An 18,727-nucleotide genomic window follows, 5' to 3' on the forward strand; every position below is an offset into this window, starting at 1 on the left:
TTGATTCGGGGTGAAAGTGGTGAACCCATGTCTCATATTGGGTGACAAATCGTTTGAATAAGTTGCCTTGATGGACTGAATTCGTTCCTTGAAATGCCCAGCTTGTTTAACGTGTGATGTTCAGACAACATTCTAGGCACCCATCATGCAGACAGCTTGCTCATCCCCAGGATTTCTGACAAAACATTATGAACTGTACCACAAGTCAGGCCAAAGAACCTGCTACATGTTGGACAGTCTCACATCTGTCATTTACTATCATGTGATGGATGGCCTCAACTGGATTGCCCATGGTGCTGATTTGTGGCATCCTGACATATGTTCATCTTTTGTGCTCTCCTTGACGCGCTTAGAGCTAGCAACCCAGTTCTTTGTGGTTAAATAAGAAGGTGAGTCATCACCAAGTGACTTGATCATGTCTTTATGGATTTCCCTAGGAGACATAGCTTTTTATCGATACACTTGTTCACAGCACACGCTTCTGGTGCGGCCATTTTGTAATTTTGCCCTCACCCGCCCCATTTTCATGGGGCGTCACGTGCTAATTAATGAATGTATAAATTTGCATTTTTGTGGGCAGTGATGTAAGACGTCATAGCATACAGTTATACCAAAGAATACGCGTTTGACCTCTATTTTCTAGGTGAGGCCGAGAACTTTTGGATCACCCCTCGTATGTTAGTTGCTGGGGAGATGTGCAAAGCATGTCATTGTTTTCACAAGTTAACCATTTCAGTATTTCGTTTTAATATATTTTCTTCTTCCTCTCATGTTGAACAACAGACAGAGTCGAGGACGCGCCATGACAGCTGTATCAAACCCCATCGTTGCTCCTCTGACGGGCATAGACTTCCTCGCCGCCTCTCACTTCAAGATCGCTCAGGAACCGTCCGCCACCCCTGATGCCCTTCACAGCGTCTTCAAGCACGACTACAAGGCTCCGTACCAATGGCGGAGACAGAGCGCCTCCGAGCCGCCCAGACCCGCCCAGTTCATGCACGCGGACACCGGCAAGATCGGGGTGAAAATCTCCGAGACTCGCCAGGCCTTTCCGGAAAAGAGGTCGGAGAAGATGGAACTCAAGGACAAGTACACTTCCCTACAGGCCACCAACTTCAAGTCTGACGCCGACAAACGTATCGACAGTTTCCAGACCACCAACACCGCCTATTTCCCCGCCAAGCCGCTGTCTGTCACCAAGCCCTCCAAGGACCCACATGAGAGGATGACGAGTTACATTCCTCAGGGAGACAAGGAGAAGGCGCCCAACCCGGTGTCTGACTACAGGGATTCCTTCCAGGGACACGACACTGCCAATGTAGTCACCCAGAAGGCACCCAACATGCACACTTGTAAGTGGCCATCCAATGACATTTTACTGGATTTTGAAGTGATATCTGACTTGATTTTGTGGACAGAAATGAGAACAAATGCAACAAACTACCATCCCCTGTTATTGCCATCATTGAACAAGGACAAGGTCCAGCTTATAAAGTAGTAGTTCTAGTATACATGTGAGTTGACTTTGCATGAAACTTGTTTCCCTACAGCTGGTCCCCCCACCATTCTGGGTGATGATCGTACACACAGTTTTGCCACCACCAGTACCAGAGCATTCGATGGACAGTGGCTGCCACCTGTTGAACCAGTCCCCAAGGTAACAATACAGGGTATCATCACTACTGAGGAATTATAATAGTAAAAGCTAAGCAAACATTGGGAAAGCCCAACATCTATAACGTTTCTCTTTCACTAAATGCACAGTTTCTCATCAAACTTCTCTGCCTACTCTGCAGCAAACACGGTCGTCTGTGCCCATGGGTGACCCCTTCAAAGTGAAGCACGAGTTCACCACGAAGCAGGTGTCCTTCCAGGCCCACCCCAGCGCCCAGATGAAGGGGTACGACAGGAGCGGCACCATGGGAAAACTGCAGGTCACCAACTTCAAACTGGGGGACGGGAACGGGAGATACCTCAGTACAGCTGCTGAGTCCTACACACCCATGTGGGGAGGAGGTAAGTCATGTCTGTTTGCGTCTTTGCACATTCATTCTGGATACTGATGTTCCAAAATTATAGCCATTTATACAAATTTGTATTTCCTGGCTCTAAAACAGGCTTCTGTTCCTTGTGCAGAGAGATGCGACATTCCCAAGCACAAGAGGAACGACAGCAGTCTGCCACAGGGTGACCTTGACCCATACAGGTCACAGGAACGGACCAACACAACCACCAACAGGTGGTACCTTCAAAAGGTGAGAGGCCAGAATCAGACCATGGACTGTTCCATTTCAAAAGATCATGGCAGGGCAGCTGAGAAAATTTCTCAATGTGAATGGATGAAAAGTCAACTATCACATACATGACAAGATAACATAATTTTCTTCTTTCTCCTACATAGCATGATCTCAGTGGTCGTGCCAAGCCCATCAGCGGCGCCGCCTTGAGGACCAAAAGCACGGTGCAGCTGAACGAGCCACCTCTGGACGGCCGCTTCTACAGCACCACCAACGCCTCCACATTCACCCCCAAGTCTGTACCCTACGCCAGGGTGAGGGGAGGACAGCCGAGTGTCGTGCCCCTGGACTACTACGGTTAGCTTCAGTCTGTTATTGCTGAAAACATCAGTTTTACCAGTCAGATGATACCACGACTGGCCAGTTTGACACTACTGACAGTACTGAAAGAGAAACTTGTCATCATATTAAGTTACATGTATCTACAAGTTCAGTTTCTTTCTACACAACCAGTCAATTTCTTCACAGACACTGTGGCTGAGGTCTAACCCAACATGTCTATATTCCAGGGGATGCTAAGACTGACCCTACCTCCTGGAGTGATTTCCCCTCCCATGTGAGGGACAACAGAGTACCTGTGATGAGACCCAACCCTGAGGCACTGGACAATGTAAGGCTCAACAAACATGGCTTTCACACACTCACTATCCTGGTTTAGATTTGACATAAAGCATCAAAATAAAAGAGTTCATTTGTAGTACTGTTAGATTTGTATCTTTTTATTTGTAATGATATTCAATGTATTAATCTGTATTTCTCTTCTGGACTCCAGTTGCGGGACGCCCACTTCGGACCACCACTTGGCGGAGAACGCTACTTTGAAACGACACATCGCAAGTCCTACCCTGCTAAAACCATGGATAGAATCAATGTTATCCCTGGAACACTTCAGAAGAGTTCTGTCCCACTGGGGACTTTAGGGAAATACATTGCTGGTTACCATGTATAAAGATCACATGTATCACATTATACTACTAGTAATATGAACTGAAATATTCTGAAGATTTTTTGTGTATATTGGAACAATTTATGGATAAAGATCAAATCTAAAATTAGTCAGTCTTAACTGATGCTATATTCAGTTTGGATACAGTCAAAGGGTATATACAGTGTTTTGTATATATTACAGTCAAAGTTTAATGTAAATATGAAGTTTTTTTTCACTGATGCTATTTCATCAAGTCACTATTTGCAATCAAGGGAATCTAAAGCTGCTATGATATCAACTATTGTTATATGATATTGTGTACCTAGTGAAATTATGTTGCCAAAATTGAAATAAACAAGACCACAACAAAAACACTGGTGTCTGACCTTTTAATTTCTGTCAGTAATACTACAATTTGATGGTTACCTCCAGCTCCAACGAACACACACAGAACAGTTCTTTCCTCTTTAGTTTAAGACATGCTGTAAGGTAGCATTTTTGACTAGAGAATCTCAGATGGAGTGCAATTTTATGAAGCACATTAGAGAGTGCTAAAGAAACAGACAGGTTGTCTAAGAGTGATCAGATATTGTAGTTGTAGCCATACACTTTGCGAACCATATCTTCATGAGGTCGTAGGTTAAGGATTTCGACAGGTGGCGGGGTGTGCCACTTCTCATTCTGGTAGACACTCTCGCCGACGACCCATCCTTCCACCCCCTCCATGATCTTGGCCTCTTCCTCCAGGTTGGCTCGATACTGCCGCAAAATGCTGTGGGACAAAATAAGGATGCTGGTGGTTAGCCTATCGTACAAGTACAAAATGGTACACAGTCAATGCCGGTTAGGAGCTGTAGCCATGTCTAAGAACTCAACACATCTACCTATAAGAGTAGGACCGCCCATTTCAGTGTGGCTGGGATAAACCATACAGTTGTGTCTTGTACAGCTGGTATACTAGTAGTTCCTGTTCCAAACAAACTCATCAGTCCCTAAATAAGGTGGTTTAAATATTTTCCAAGATTGTTGTCTACTTACAGTCTGTCTTGTTCTGCCTTGTGAAGAGGTAGTAAGCTGACTTGGACTTCTATCTCCTCAGCCCAGTCTTCCCTGCAAATACATAACAAGAGCAATAGCTTCAAACAATGCTTGCATAAAGGTATAACATTTGATATTTATACAATATACATGTACGTGTGTTTCACTCAGTTCTTCAAGCACATGATAGACAGCAAATGAAACACATTGTCTGGTCTAAAAACTGTCTGACAAGAAGTTACATGATATCTGTGAGATGCTTAAGGTGTGACACTACCCCAGTCATGAACAGTTCCATCACAGAAACAGAAGATATCTACTGTGTTGTGTTACATGTACCTGACATGTTCAAGTTAGACTAGGTAACACCTTTGATCATCCTCTGTGTGGTACATAAGATGAGCCATACCTTCTCCTTCTATTCGTAGCGAAGAGTTTTGCATATCCATATATGGCCACTCCAATACCAAGGGCAAACAAGGCATAACCTAGAGAATAAAATACAAAAACATGTCAGTGACTAAATATTTTAGGCGGTTCAACAGGGAGCCAAGGTTGCTTAAACTGTGAAACTGTACTACCCAAGCTATGCTGACCACTGTCGAACTCTGGGCAACCTAGTAAACATAACATCCACGATGGAGTAATAACTTCTTCTTGCAAGGCTTGCTTCTTGCAACGGCATTATATTTGTATAAAGTTCTTGCTTCCTGCAAAAGAGGTTATATCTCCCCTATAGTATAAGTATAACCTCCTTATGACTTGTTATGGGGGAGGGGGCTGCTAGTTACCGCCATCTTTACTGTAGAGGTCACTCAAAACGACACCTCTGTATTAACGTTAAGAAGTTATACAAACGTAAAGCAGTTGGAATATAGATCTTGGGTATCTTAAGTACCTGATGGTCCTCTCCTTGGTAGTCTGCGAGCGTATTCAATCGGCCCATAACCACCTTTTGGTGGTAAGTCCTGTTTGTGCCCGGCTGCCCCGGTCGCCATGATGGGACCTACGACCTCGTTTTCAAACGTGCAGTAACATGCAATGCACCAGCGCCCTCTGGCGGTTTTGTCTGGACGTGGAGGTAAAAGAGTCTGGAATGCAGATCTTTAACTTTTAGAAAATGACGATTTACTTTATCGTGTTACTTTAACGTTAAATGTTAGCGCAACAACTGGCCAGGTTATACAGATATTGAGAAAAAAAATTTCTACAGAGCCACGTCAACCAGGGACTCTTCCCGCTGCCTTCTATAAGGATCTTATAACGCCTTCTTCATGAGGACATTCTACGAGACTCTTTTTGAATGTCTAGGAGACCAATTTACTGACCGTGACCTTTCACTGTTATATAACGATTCTCTGTGAGCATATCCTGCTAGGTTAACATATCTTTAGTCAGTCTGTTCTGCAAACTACTATTGGTTGTGTGGCCAACCGGCTTCATGACAGCCTCCTTGGCAGGCTCTACTGGTCAGGCCTTACTTTGCTCACGAACTGTACTGGAGGCCTCTGGAGAGGCTAGGTCACCAGACCTATCTACCCCTGCTCCGCTGGTGCTGGGTAATCTCTTGCAGCAGTAACATCACTGGAAGGCTGTCACCCAGAGGCTATGTTGGCAATTCATGTTATGCATGTATAAAGGTAGTATGGGCCAACAGGTTTTAAAGGCATTTATAACAAAATAAGTGAAATTGTAACTTACAATAGGTACAATATGTATGTTTGCTTTAGCCTCTACCAGGCTTGAGGAGGCGGCTGGAAAGAGTAGAAATTGGCCAAAATAGAGAGATAAGCATGCCAAGGGAGTTTGGCCGTTGAGAGAACAGTTGTGGGGCGGCGAACTGTTCTCTCAACGGCCAAACTCCCTTGGCATGCTTATCTCTCTATTTTGGCCGATTTCTACACTTTCCAGCCGCCTCCTCAAGCCTGGTAGAGGCTATGTTTGCTTGCAAATGTTGTCATTCTGGTTTTGTATCACTTCTGTAAATTTTGGGTTGGAAACAAAATGCACATGTGCCAAATAGGAAAGTCATACCAAACCCTCCACAACAGAGAAAAGATTAACACTATTTATCTTCACTCCACACATTCAACACAAACAGTGATTCCTACAAAACAAACTTTATTGACATCTTCGCCTTAATAGTACAAAGAAACAAACCTGGAAGTTAACGTAATCCTGGAGATATTAAGTGACAAGAAAAAAACTGGAACCAACGATACTGAGCTGCAAAAGGAGTCATACATCTGCTTGCAATAACATGCTGAACAAGGGAAAATTGCATTTTAGAAAATAGGGTTATTGCTATATGGTTATTGCACGTGGCAATGCTTTGCTTTTTCTCTGTACAAAAATCCCTGTACATTACAGCGAGAATCTAAGTAACACACATTTTCTTTGCAAAATTTGTACTTTTGTCCGTCTCTGCACTTATATGTACATCTGCTCTAAGCTGGCCCACTGCCACAATGTACAAGCATTACACACCTATCTTACACAACCCATCACGAGACATGGCAAATAGAGTTAGAAGTAACTGATAGAGCTGGCAGTTGTCTGTCAGCCTTCCAGATGGAAGGACAGTCATGGATAGTGTAGAACTACTATGTACTTCTATCCTCTTTGTTCCAATATTACAATCATTGTCATAGCATACAACTAGACCCTTGGCAAGGTATTTAAGAACACACTGTTGCTTTTCCTTTTCTAACAACAGTTTTCCATTTGTCATTTAAGTAAGTAATATGGCCTAAGGCAATGTCTTGGAGCACACAAAATGTAAGAGGAACCACATCAGCTGGGTACGTTTGACATCTACTTTTCTCCCTGAATACAAATTACAGAACGTTGTCTAAAGGCAACAGCTGCCCTGTCTAGAGGAGGAACTCTGAGGCTTGTCTAATCTTGTCCTGAATCTAAAACCACCTTAGGCAATCTACTTTTCTTCAACCCTAGTATGTGGCATATTACCAATATATCACAGCTCTCGGCCATTGCCACAAACATTGATACCAGTAGTTGCTGCATTAAAGTCTTTTTTTCTTATAAATGTCAAGGATTAGCAAAACATGAGGTTGCTTTACTGAACTGGAAATGTCAGAGTGTCTTCTGACAATGGGCCACCTCTAAAACGTACATTCACTGAATCCAACTCATCCCACAACATAGAATTTATAGTGCTTGTTCACAACTCTATTCCATGTGTTTGTCTTTGATTGTGAAACTGCATGTAACTCTTCAACTGTGCAGGAATTACTCTAGCCTGGTCCACTCCTTGTGGTCAGTTCAGTCTGTAAGCACATCTGCTCCACATCTATTAGAACAGCTTATGAAAAGGAAATCCATTGCCCTGGCGGACCATTCAGTCTTTCCTACAGATATCCATGTCCCCTAATCCATGTCCATCCTTACAATGGTTATCTCTGGAGCAGGTGTCCACAGTCAGGTCAGCTTTGTCACTCCCTGTCAACAAAAAACATTACTTTAGAAGTCATACTCTACAATATAAAATATAAATGTAAGAATCAGTAACATCAGAGACAAAGATTTCTACACAATTCTACAAAAAAAACACAGCAGATGTATCTGATACCATGTCTTAGTTCTTTTTAGCTGAATTGCTGTACGTGAATGAACACTTCTCAATGTTTAATATGTGACAGTATTTAAGACATTCAGGAATTGATGTGAAGAATGTTGACTGTACAAACCTTCTGGGTTGATAAGGGCTCATTGCAGATGGAAGTCCTACTCCAGGTCCTGACTGTCCCAACACTGCATGACACAACAACATAAAAACATTAGCTGGATGCCTGCAATACACATGGTGCTGAAGTAAAAAAATGAGGTATGTGATTTGATACTCTCCGCTCCCTGTAGGGCAGTGGGTTTCTTTATAACAAGTCACTGAAGATGAATATGTTGTAAAAAAAAAATAGATGGAAAGTTTCTGTAAGTGCAAAGTACTTCATCATGACAAATCCACAAATTTCTCACAAGAAATAACATTTGTGTTGTGCCCAGTGGAAGTTGTTGTCTGACAGGGCAGCTGAGACTGGTGGGACATAGAACTTACCCCCGACATTGTATGGATCGTACTGCCCTACTGCAGGAAACCCCACCCCAACGTGTGTGTGGTGGTGGGTGTGCACGTGATGCAGCTGGGCCACCTCCGCACTCGTCTTCTCCGCTGACCCTGCGGCCGGCTTGCCCTGAGCAGACCCCGGTCGGGAGGACGTCGGTGTGGCTGGCTTCCCGCTCTTCCCCGGTGTGTCATGAGCCGGTTTGGCGGGGGGAGGGAAGGGCCCCCCATTATGCTCAGATTTGCCTGTACTCGAAGCTGGTGAAATGGCAGAAGGACGATCGTGTGGACTACTAGACTGACCTTTGTATGACGAGCCGAGGACTTGTTGTGGTGAACCTGCCGGGTCTCCTTGGTACCGGAACTGTGGATGGACATACGGAGCACCTGCATAGCCTATGGGGTACATTCCTCTGTAGGCCGCCGGGTCCAGGTGCATAGCAGCATACGGGTGCATGTAAGGACTGTACTGTTGCATGTACTGATAAGGTACATGTCTGGGAGAGGATCTGTCCATAGGGGAACCTCTGTCCTTGGCTCGTTCTTGACTGGGAGGTCTGCTTCTGTCTTTTGAGTCTGTTGGTTCCCTGGAATGTTCCTTGGAGTCCTTTGAGTTTTCTGCAGAAGACCCAGCCACGGGGCTGTCTCTGCGGGGAGCAGGGCTTTGAGTCCTGCTGTTTGGTTTTGAACTCAAACTTGACCCGGCAGCAGCCTCCTTGTGGTGATGTTTTTCACTGCGATGTTTGTCATCAGAAGGTCTTCTTTCTGTCTCCACATCTTTCTTAGGTCTGTCTCGCTGAAGTTTTGGGTCCCCTTCCCTACTGTCCGGTCTAGGCCTGTCAGTATGATGACCATGAGAGGACTTTTCTGAACTGTGTCCATGCGAGACCTTGTCTGAACTGTGTCCATGCGAGACCTTGTCTGAACTGTGTCCATGCAAGGTCTTTCCTGAACTGTGACTATGAGACGCCTTCTCTGAACTGTGACTATGAGAGGCCTTCTCTGAACTGTGACTATGAGAGGCCTTCTCTGAACTGTGACTATGAGAGGCCTTATCTGAACTGTGACTATGAGAGGCCTTGTCAGACCCTTGGTCATGATGGCCCTTGTCAGAGGTATGCCCATGTGAGCTTTTATCAGACACGTGGGCATGTGGTGCCTTGTCAGCGGCGTGCCCATGCCGGCGGTGTTCCTCCTCCGTCCTTCGCTCCTCCATGAGTTTCTGCTGGATCAGGTAGTACTGCCTCATCTCCTCCTGCTGCTTGTACAACAGTCTGGGGTCAAAGTTATTCCCTGTGCCTGCAGCACCTGCAAAAACAACCGCACATGTCTGTCAGGTTTTCACATTGACTTTTCAAGTGTGACTAAGATCATGATATCATAATTATCACATGCACTGCAGTCACTACATCAACTAAAAAAATCTAGTCAACCTACTAGAGTAGCGCTATAGGAATGAAAAAAAATGGCATTGGTCAATCTATTACAGTAGCTATTTATTTATCTGCATAGTATGTATCTGAAAACAAAACTTCTACAAAGTCAGTTGTTCTAACCTTGTTGTTGTTGGTGCCTCGGAGTTGTCGACTCGAGCTGGGTTTTCAGCTCAATATTTTCCTTCAGGATTTGGTGGTTCTCACTCTGCTTGGCCTTCAGGCTGTCAGCGTCGTCTGCTCTTTTCAGGGGAGGCGGCTGGGAAGGGTACGTCATGGTTTTATGAATCGGCGAGGCCTTCTCACTCCGAGATGCCTCTTCTTTAGTCCTGTCCTTAATGGGCTCCAACTGTGGGGGTTTGGAGTCGGTGTGCTCCTGCTCTTTGCTGTCTCTGTCCTCCTTCTTGCTATGTTCGCCATGGGAGTTTGATTCTCTGGGCTTGTCCCCCTTTTCTGGATCCTTCATTCTTTGCTCCTGCTCAGCTCTTAACCTGGTCTGCTCCTGTATGTAGTACTGTTCGTACTGCTGCCTGTACTGCGGGTCGGCTGCCATTAAGTAGTTGTGATATGCTGGGTCTATCCTGTAGCCGTGGTAGGCGAGGTACTGGTACTGTTGATGCTGATATTGTGCGTAGGCAGCTTGCTGCTGCTGGCTGGTCCTTTGCTGTGAATCCTGCACATGAGGCGACGATTCCTGAGATGGAGTCTGGCTGGTGCGCGGTTTCTTCGCCTGTGGCTCTCCTCTCGAGTCTGTCTCGGGTTTCTCGTCGCTCCCCAGCCTGTCCGTGTCCTCGGGCTCCTGTTTGATCTCCTTCCCCTGAGTCAGTGTGGTGCTGGTGGCAGTGAAGGGAGTCTGTATGGAAGCGTAGTGGGACTGAAAACGAGACCCAGGCTCCTGCTTTCCCAGTGCCTGGCTCCCCAGCGGCGAGGCGGCTGCCGGTGATCCTGCAGGTTCCTGAGACGCTGCAGCCTTCCCTCTGTGCTTGGACTCCACCGTCCTGCCCTCGGCCTGCTCGTTCCCATCGTCAGAGATGTCCGAGTAGGCAGGGCTGCTGGCCGACTGTTTGTCATCTGCTGCTGCAGACTGGATGCCTGAGGTGATGACATGTAGCGGCTTCAAGCCAAGCACGTTCCCAGGTTCAGAATACAAACTGCTGTTTGGGCTATCCAGATCTTTAGCAGTTGCCAGGAGAGAGGAACCTTTCCCTTCAGCACTTTGTAAGTCAATCCCATTAGATATATGATGGCCTGCACCCAGCTGTGTGTCCGTAACATGTTTGCTAGTGTTTCCATCCCCCAGAAGTTTAGCTGCGCCATCTTTAGTGGAACTGGATTCAGACTTTTCCTCTGCTCTTGGTCCCTTTGATTCTTTTTTGCTCTTCTCGTCTTTAGCACCTTTTTCCTTGTCCCCTTCCTTAATCTTCCTCTTCTGTTTATGTTTCTTCTCTTTAAAACTAGGAATGGAGATACTCTGGGGGGTTGGTTCTCCCATGATGGTTGGCTTGGGCTGGATAGGTTTCAAGGCTGAGGTTGTTGGGCTCTTAGGTGTGGTTTGTGCCATAGTGGAAATGGCCTGCATTCCGGGCGGGGCGACAACGCTCGCAGACGAGAACGTGGCAGGAATGGCGATCAGCTGTGGCACCGGCGGAGCGGGCGCTATAGGACGAGCTGTCTTTGACTTGGATGATTTCTCCCCCTTAGCACTGCCGCTGGCATGGCTGGACTTCTTCCCAGTCTCCAAACTCTTGGGTCTGTCAGAGAGCGGCATATTTCTGTCCAGGTGAGAGCCTGTGCTCTGAATAACAGACGTCTGCTGACTGACACCAGCTGGGGACATGTGTAACATGCCAATGGCAGGTGTGGCAAGGGCAGAGTCAGGTGCACCACCTGCCACATCTGCAGGAGCCTCAAGTCCATGAGAGGCCTTGGTTGCAACTCCCGTTGACAGACTTGAAACTGCAGTGTGGGGTGGCATGGACACAGGAGGCTGCCATGTGCCTGCTTGGGTGACCATGACAGGCTCCTTCTTTATTCCAAACACACCATGAGCAGGATTATTCCCACGACCAGGACTTTTGGGTGTTTTCCTTGGTGAAAAGTCATGCTTGCTCTTTGCACACTTGACCTGAATGGCTGGTTTCTGCATGGTCGGGGATGGACATTCCGGGAAGTCGTACTCACTTATTGCCTCTGCTTTGACCTTCTTCAGATCAACATCCTTCTTTTGTAGGCTTTCGTGTTCTCTTCTCTGGAGGGAGTCTAACGCCTCCAGACTGTCTATGGGCTTTTTACTGTTAGTGTCTTGTGAATTGCCAAAGACAGCAAAGTTCTGTATGCCAAGGTCTGATTGAAGTTTTTCTGCACAAGAAGTCAACAGTTTCTCCTCTTTCATGGAGGTGTTGGGAGCAGCACTGCAGTGTTCAACACCGTCCTCCTCCTTTCCTTCCTCTTTTGTTTCCTCGTCCTCCAGATGTGCATGGGCCTGGTGGTACCTCAGTCCATTGATATGTTTGTACTTCTTGTTACAGTTCGCATGCGGACACTCTATCAAGGCTGGCATGGACCCGTCCCCCTGGGGAGTGGTGGGGGTGCCGCGCGAGTTTGTACGTATCCTCTTGCTGGGCTTCACATCTTCCGAACTGGAGTTCAAGTCCAAGTCGGTAGGCGGCTTCCCCTTCCGTTTCCCCCCAGTGCCAGAGTTGAAGTCCTCCCCCCTACCACCACTGGTGGGTGTCCTGCGCCCATGCCCGGCTTTACGGCCAGGTTTCCCGTTGCTGCGCAGCTTTCGTGCATCTGGTGGACCCTGATAGGTTGGGTCGTCCTGGGGAGTGTTTGTTGTTGACCTTGCTCGCTTGCCTCTACCCTTGGGGGTCCTGACTTCTAGGTCGCTGGTAGGGGAGTCACTGAACCTGGGGAAACACATGAGAAAACAACATTTACAACTTGCACATGTCCAAATGTTCACACTCAATTATGATCACCATAAACAACAAGTGGGTAAAAGAATGTAACCGTCCTGTAACTACCAGCCAATCGCTGGACAACTCAACTCAATGTGAAGTTAGGCATTTTCTCAGTAAACCACATGGGCAGTTTGCCACGTACACACAAAAGTTAGGCAATACACACGTATGTACTGTCAGTTCCAGCATTCAATTTCTAATTAATCCTCCGGATGGACTTTTCTGCCCAAATCCTTAAACATAAGGCTGTCAATGACAGGCGGAAGGAACTAGTGTCTTGAAAACAGTCTTAGTTCAGGCCACGACTTGCTTTTTCTGGCTCAAACAGATGTTCCTTAATTGACAGGGCACATAACAGTGTCCTGACCTGAAGAACCTCATGAAAACATCAAAGGAATTCTGCTGTAGGCTACAAGGCAGGAAGGCTGTATGTGCTACTTCTGAGCTCACTTCTGATGTTATTGTTACCACGTTCTACAGCACATGTACAGACTGTACTCTCCCTAGTTTTGAGTTGACAATTTTATCCTCCAGCCACTGACTGAAGCCTGTTTAAGGGTTGGACCATGTACATAAACATGTACACTCCATCTACATTGGTAGAGAGATGAAATGTGTGGCAGTGCCAGACAAATTTTCCTTTGTCACTCTGCATCATTAAAAAAGAGGTTGAAATTTTAATCATCTCTACAATTTAACGGTATACCCCTGTAGTATAAAAGCAGGGAACATAGATTGATGTCCAACAGCCACAATCTTTTGTTCATATTATCTATAATTAACGTGCAGCAGCGTCCCTGGTGCCACCTGGTTCATGAAATTTCATGCATAATTACACGCTGAAGTAATTTGGTTGGAGGGGCCTAAGGCCAACCAACGGTGTCAAAGGTCATCTGTCTCAACAGCGACCTTGTAATCGTGCTTGGTGCAGAGGGCCACTTTGTTTTTGTTTGTTTAATTTCTATCACTACTCTTGTCTTGAGGTCCTAACACTTCTGACAAAAAGCATATGTAACATAACATGTTTAATACTACTATAACTAACTAAACAGGAAAGGTCAGAGATGACAAGATACTTATATTGTTATGACTGCAATTCTGGGATTCATTTTCACACATTTTTTCAGATCTGCATGTTGTACTTATCAAGAAATGGAAGCCGCCAAAACATCTTCAGAACTTTTCATTATATCATAATTTGAATGCTTGAAAAACGTAAATGAATGGCATTCCTGTCCCTCAAACCCAATTTTTGCATACTCCATTTGAAATTAAATGAATACTGGTACATTACAGATATATTTTCTAGTCTTTAGTTTTGTAAATGAATGCATAACCAGTTACTTTTCTTATGTTCACTACATTTGAAAGGTGAAATGTTGTAATGATAATAGCTGGTGGCATGAAAATAAGTACAACGTATGCATGCTTTCCACAAGTATAACAATTACAACCAGTACAAAATACCCTGGCATCTCTGATATGTTTGCAATGCAGCATAGAGTCTTGATGTAAGCTGACTTCACATATCTTACTTTGTACTATGTGCCACAAATCACGTTCTGCCTTGCAAACTAGCATACATGTTTGTGTTGAGGAGGAATGGTGAGGGGGTCATGTGGGTTCCTGGTGTGTGGCATTGCCATTCACTGATGTGAACAATGAGCTATTGAGGGGGAAGTGTATTGATCCAGAGGGCTTATCCATCTCTGAACAACACATCAAACTACAAATGTGACTCTAGCTAGCTTCATTCTACACTGCAGACACAACCGTCTGTGTGTACATACAACCATTAGTGGGAAGGAGCTGTGTAACCTTGCCAAGGACTTACCCCATGAGCATAATGAAATTCTGGTAATTGCCATCATTTTTGTGCACCATTGATGCAATAGCAGGGGCTATGACCCAAAGCAAGAGGGCCAGGTGATGAAATCAATATGGCCTCTTGTATATGTCATCAGCTAAAGGGGCACTCCCCACTCCCCTAACCCATTCTTCTCATGCACTTCATCCCTCCTACTAGTGTGGCCAATCTTGGCAATTCCATATTTGATCATAAGCCAGCAACTGAGTACAAGTCTCCAGGATATCCCAGACAGGGTGACAGGAATGGGAACCACACTGCCCAGTAACAATGCTGCTGTTTTCCGGTTTTAATGTGGTGGTGAAATCTGGCGCCTGCTTCCAACACACAATTATCTGTCATTTTAAAATAACATGTCTCTTCATTTGTATACATGTACATGTATATGTTGATAGACAGTCTTTTGTCAAAGAAATATTTTCAGCACACATTTCCATTGTAATGTTGTATGGAAAGAATATTTCCCAACAACACCACACAGCCTCTGTGTACCCAGTGCCCAATGTTGGTACTGGACATGTACTGTATCAGCTCAGTCTGGAAACAGAATAACAAACAGCGTAATGAGAAATCCTCCTGCCAACCCAAACACATTTGAAGCCCCTTCAAACATTAGCCCTTCCGAGTGAATTGGCAAATGTATCCAAGCTGCCAAACATGCCAGGCAAGGAAGTCATCCTACGTTCCCAGTAGTTCTGTAGTAATGTGTTCTGAAGTGTAGGATATTTAAAGGGTGACATTTAAAGGGTGGTTTTACGTGGTGGAGGGAGGAGAATGTCTCCTAAAGAAAGCTCTTATCTGGTAACCAGAGAACCTGTTGTTACACATCTTGTGACTAATGGGACATGGGCCAAGCTTTGGACCATTTCTGGCCATTTGGAAAATCAATGACTGCAGCTCTGCATTTAGCTTGGGCGCCAACCTGGTTAGTTTTGGTCATTAGCTATAAAGGGGGGGGGGGCATAAACTTGATTGAAAGCAGTGTAGACATCTTTACCCTGTGTGTTTTTCTCCCTTTCTCTTTACACTAAATCTAAACCACAATAAAATGAATGGCCACACTCGACATCTTATTAATTAAGGATGTACTTCAGACTCAAAACATTTTGCTCTAAAAGCTACATGTATGCAGATCCAAAATCAGCATTGATTCAACAAAGAGGACATTTGTCATTCTGGCAGGGGTGTTGGAAACAGTAATGTTTTGAGCAATAACTCCATGTGGATTTGAATATTTTTCTTTTCACTTCAGGGTCTTCCACTAAAAAATATGGACTAAAACATCCCTCTAGCATGCAGTCTTTCCTTTTCCTATCACAATATTTAGTACTGAAACCCATGACATCCTGTTTGTGCTTGGCTGTCAGAGATATTTGAAAACATGCCTGCCTGTCTCTCTTGGTACCACATCAATGCTACAGGAGTAAAGACTAAATCAAGTGGGTCTGGAATAGATCACATTCATGGTGCTGTTATTATACTATAGAGACATTTTTGTACCATAAGCAAGTTTTCAAGTCATTCAGTGTCCAGTAAAGCTGTAGATTATCAAAATTATAACCAATGTATGATATTACTGTATTTATGTTATATCATACAGGGTTCTCCCCAGACGATGGAACAAGGGCGCTGCGCCCTGATACTCCTAGCTCAGCACCCTCATACTCATTTTCAAATCTAGGGTGTTGCATCCCGATTTTTCTACAAAATTTCGCTAAAATTCGACTAAAATTCGATAAAATTTCCTGATTTCGGGGCTTAGTGGCGTCTATTTTCCCGCCGGCATTGTCTCTGAAAACTTGTGAATGGGGCGATAATCGAGTAAACAATGAGTATTTCGCACGACGCTACTGAGAGAATCGCTGTCATTGGTGGAACATCGGGCGCCCCGCTAGCGTTTTGAAGTCGTGTAAAGAAAGCTAATTGTCTGATTTCTTTGTAAACCAAAGCCCTCGACCCTGATAATAAGTTTAAAAATAAAAGCCGATACGTTTACGAACTTATAAACCGTAGAAAATTCCCTACCGTATCGCGACATTATGAAGCATGTGGCGGCCGCGAAATTCGTTGACGCGACAGAAAATGTCCGGGTCGTTAGGGATTGGAACAGTCTACCACAGGCCGTAATTGACTCAGAGTCAGTAAATGAGTTCAAGACGAACCTAGACAAATACTGGGAGAGCATAAAGTATAACACTGAGTGAAGTCGAGATCGGGATCACCACAGGATTACCTCTCATCCCGAAGACGGTATCAAGGTATCAAGGTATCAAGGTAAATGTCTGGTTCATGATAGCGGTATTTCCCATGAAAATAACGTATACGATTTATTTTTCCCCTGCTGTCGGTTTTTATGTCCCGAAACGTTAAAAAAAAGCTGAATTTTGCCCACAAGTCCGGACGGGGGACGGCCTGTACCTATCGGCGTAGCACATGGCGGCCGCACCGCAAGGCTTCTGCCAAAAATCGGCAACGCGACAAAAAAATGCATGGTCCATTTTAGCGATATTTACCATAAAAATAACGTATGTGGTTTATTTCTCCCATGGTATGAGTTTTAAGGTCTCAAAACCTCTAAAAAAGCAGAAATTTGCCGACGAAAACGGACGGGCAAGGCATGGGGAGGGCACTGTTGACGCCTGCATGACCCCCAAAAGGTCGAAGGTCATAGGGCACGTCCATTGCGCAATCACCTTAATTCGCCGATTTAGCTAATTTTAGGGCGTTTGAAAATTGATACAATCACAATATCGACTTGTAGACAAGCAAAGGGATAGAAACCAATAAAATGTTGTGCAGATTAATATTTTTTTTATTCAGTATTTCTTTTTTTTCTTCTTTTTTTTTTTAATTCAAAAGTATTTCTTGAATGTGTAACTTTGTTAGTCCTAAACATGGGACCGTATTATTTAATGTTAGAGAAGTGAAAATTTTGTTTTGATGGCACTCTTGATGGTACTTTGATAATTATAAGGGACTTGTTTACAAGTTGGTGATAACATAAGGATTAGCATTAGGATAAGGTTTTGTCCCAGCTTCTCTACATTTTCCCATAATTGCTTGCCTCAAGTTCCAAGTGGAAAATGTATGACTTAATGTCATATTCTGTTTCAATTGTCGAACTTGAAGGCACCGTTGGCCCCCGGTTAGGGGTCAGAGCGTGGAACCTATGCCCAATTTTTTCCTGTATGTTAACATTTTTTTCTGGCAGTTCAAAACCTGAAGTTGCAGGAAATGGCTTCCATTTGTATTTAGATAAAGAAAAATGCTTCAGCTTCCCCCCTCTGGAGGGGGGGCCATGCCTCTCAAATCCTGGGGAGAACCCTGCTATAGTGAAGACTGTTCTAGTAGTAGTGTATACAAGTGCTGCACTGCTTGGTGCAGAACTACAAATAAAGGAGATGTATCCTCTTGTGACTTCTATAAGATGCTGTTACCTGTCTTGTTATAATGTTACACATTTACCGGCAAATAAATGCATAATGACAACCACATACAAATTGAGTTTCCAATTATAGTAATAAGCTAGAAGAGTCCCAACACCTTGATCTTGAAGTTAAATCATGGTTAAATGTGCCATTTCTTTTCTTTCAACTTGGTGTTGGAGTCTCTTATTAGTCTTAAGCTATTATGTGTAAGTTGTATATTTAGGAAAGACAGAAGGCTGAAATTGCAGGAAATGACCTCCATTTCTATTTATAACAGTCAAAATGCTATAGCTTCCTCCTCCGACGGGGGGGGGGCACCCCCCCCTCCGGACACCCCCCCGGCGACGCGCAACGCGCGTCGCTTAGTGTGTGCTCGGTAAGTTTCCTCCCTCATACTAAAATTTTCTGGGGAGAACCCTGATCATATTATATTATATTATAATACCACATCGTATTTCCTTTCAATCTCTCGTGGCAAAAAAGAGCTTTCTCTCTTTTACCATTGCCTACTGAAAGGCCTGCAAGTTGGACTGATGGCTCAGCCACCTACCCAGACTGTACAATGTTTGCTGAGGAAGTCAAATAAATGTGACCCAGTTACTAAGGACTGAGGTCTGCTCCATGGTGACTTCTCCCTCTGGAGCTCTGGGGAGGCATGCTGGTGCCAGGCAGCTGTGTCAACTAGTCAGGAA

The 18,727-nt window shown here is 44.7% G+C and overlaps 3 protein-coding genes across 7 annotated transcripts in view; 1 reads left to right on the top strand and 2 right to left on the bottom strand.

Moving 5' to 3' along the window:
* The window catches only part of LOC109463073 (uncharacterized protein C19orf45-like), a 4,732-nt gene extending 1,247 nt beyond the window's left edge, over positions 1-3,485 (top strand). The window contains exons 3-9 of one of the 2 annotated variants that reach the window (XM_019759781.1): positions 1,063-1,352; positions 1,551-1,657; positions 1,797-2,016; positions 2,137-2,255; positions 2,402-2,594; positions 2,807-2,907; positions 3,070-3,485. In XM_019759781.1, the coding sequence (XP_019615340.1) occupies positions 1,063-1,352; positions 1,551-1,657; positions 1,797-2,016; positions 2,137-2,255; positions 2,402-2,594; positions 2,807-2,907; positions 3,070-3,246 (1,207 nt within the window). In that variant the 3' untranslated portion in view covers positions 3,247-3,485. Of the gene's footprint in view, positions 1-782; positions 1,353-1,550; positions 1,658-1,796; positions 2,017-2,136; positions 2,256-2,401; positions 2,595-2,806; positions 2,908-3,069 lie in introns of those variants that run through there. The other variant, XM_019759782.1, reaches the window with a different exon arrangement.
* Positions 3,486-3,600: 115 nt separating this feature from the next.
* Positions 3,601-5,306, bottom strand: LOC109463074 (NADH dehydrogenase [ubiquinone] 1 alpha subcomplex subunit 13-like). The gene is made up of 4 exons (XM_019759783.1): positions 5,162-5,306; positions 4,673-4,751; positions 4,264-4,335; positions 3,601-3,997 (listed from the first exon to the last, which is right to left on the bottom strand). Exons 1-4 carry the CDS (start codon positions 5,259-5,261, stop codon positions 3,808-3,810), a joined length of 441 nt encoding a protein of 146 aa, XP_019615342.1. The 5' UTR covers positions 5,262-5,306; the 3' UTR covers positions 3,601-3,807.
* A 1,061-nt stretch (positions 5,307-6,367) lies between these two features.
* Positions 6,368-18,727, bottom strand: part of LOC109463028 (zinc finger protein 608-like) — a 35,066-nt gene continuing 22,706 nt past the window's right edge. For 3 of the 4 annotated variants that reach the window (XM_019759699.1, XM_019759700.1, XM_019759698.1), the window contains exons 5-8: positions 9,901-12,686; positions 8,339-9,652; positions 7,974-8,037; positions 6,368-7,725 (exon numbers count right to left, since the gene is read on the bottom strand). In XM_019759699.1, coding sequence (XP_019615258.1) covers positions 7,719-7,725; positions 7,974-8,037; positions 8,339-9,652; positions 9,901-12,686 — 4,171 coding nt within the window. In that variant the 3' untranslated portion in view covers positions 6,368-7,718. The remainder of the gene's footprint in view (positions 7,726-7,973; positions 8,038-8,338; positions 9,653-9,900; positions 12,687-18,727) is intronic. The other variant, XM_019759701.1, reaches the window with a different exon arrangement.

This window comes from Branchiostoma belcheri, unplaced genomic scaffold (genome assembly GCF_001625305.1).
Source record: "Branchiostoma belcheri isolate BF01 breed outbred unplaced genomic scaffold, Haploidv18h27 scaffold121, whole genome shotgun sequence".
In the NCBI taxonomy this organism is placed as follows: Eukaryota; Metazoa; Chordata; class Leptocardii; order Amphioxiformes; family Branchiostomatidae; genus Branchiostoma; species Branchiostoma belcheri.

Coding starts and splice junctions, on each gene's coding strand:
- LOC109463074 (XM_019759783.1), bottom strand. CDS start 5,261: ATGGCGACCGGGGCAGCCGGGCACAAACAGGACTTACCACCAAAAGGT. Junction 4,752..5,161: donor ACCAAGGAGAGGACCATCAG/GTACTTAAGATA, acceptor TTTATTCTCTAG/GTTATGCCTTGTTTGCCCTT. Junction 4,336..4,672: donor GCTACGAATAGAAGGAGAAG/GTATGGCTCATC, acceptor ATGTATTTGCAG/GGAAGACTGGGCTGAGGAGA.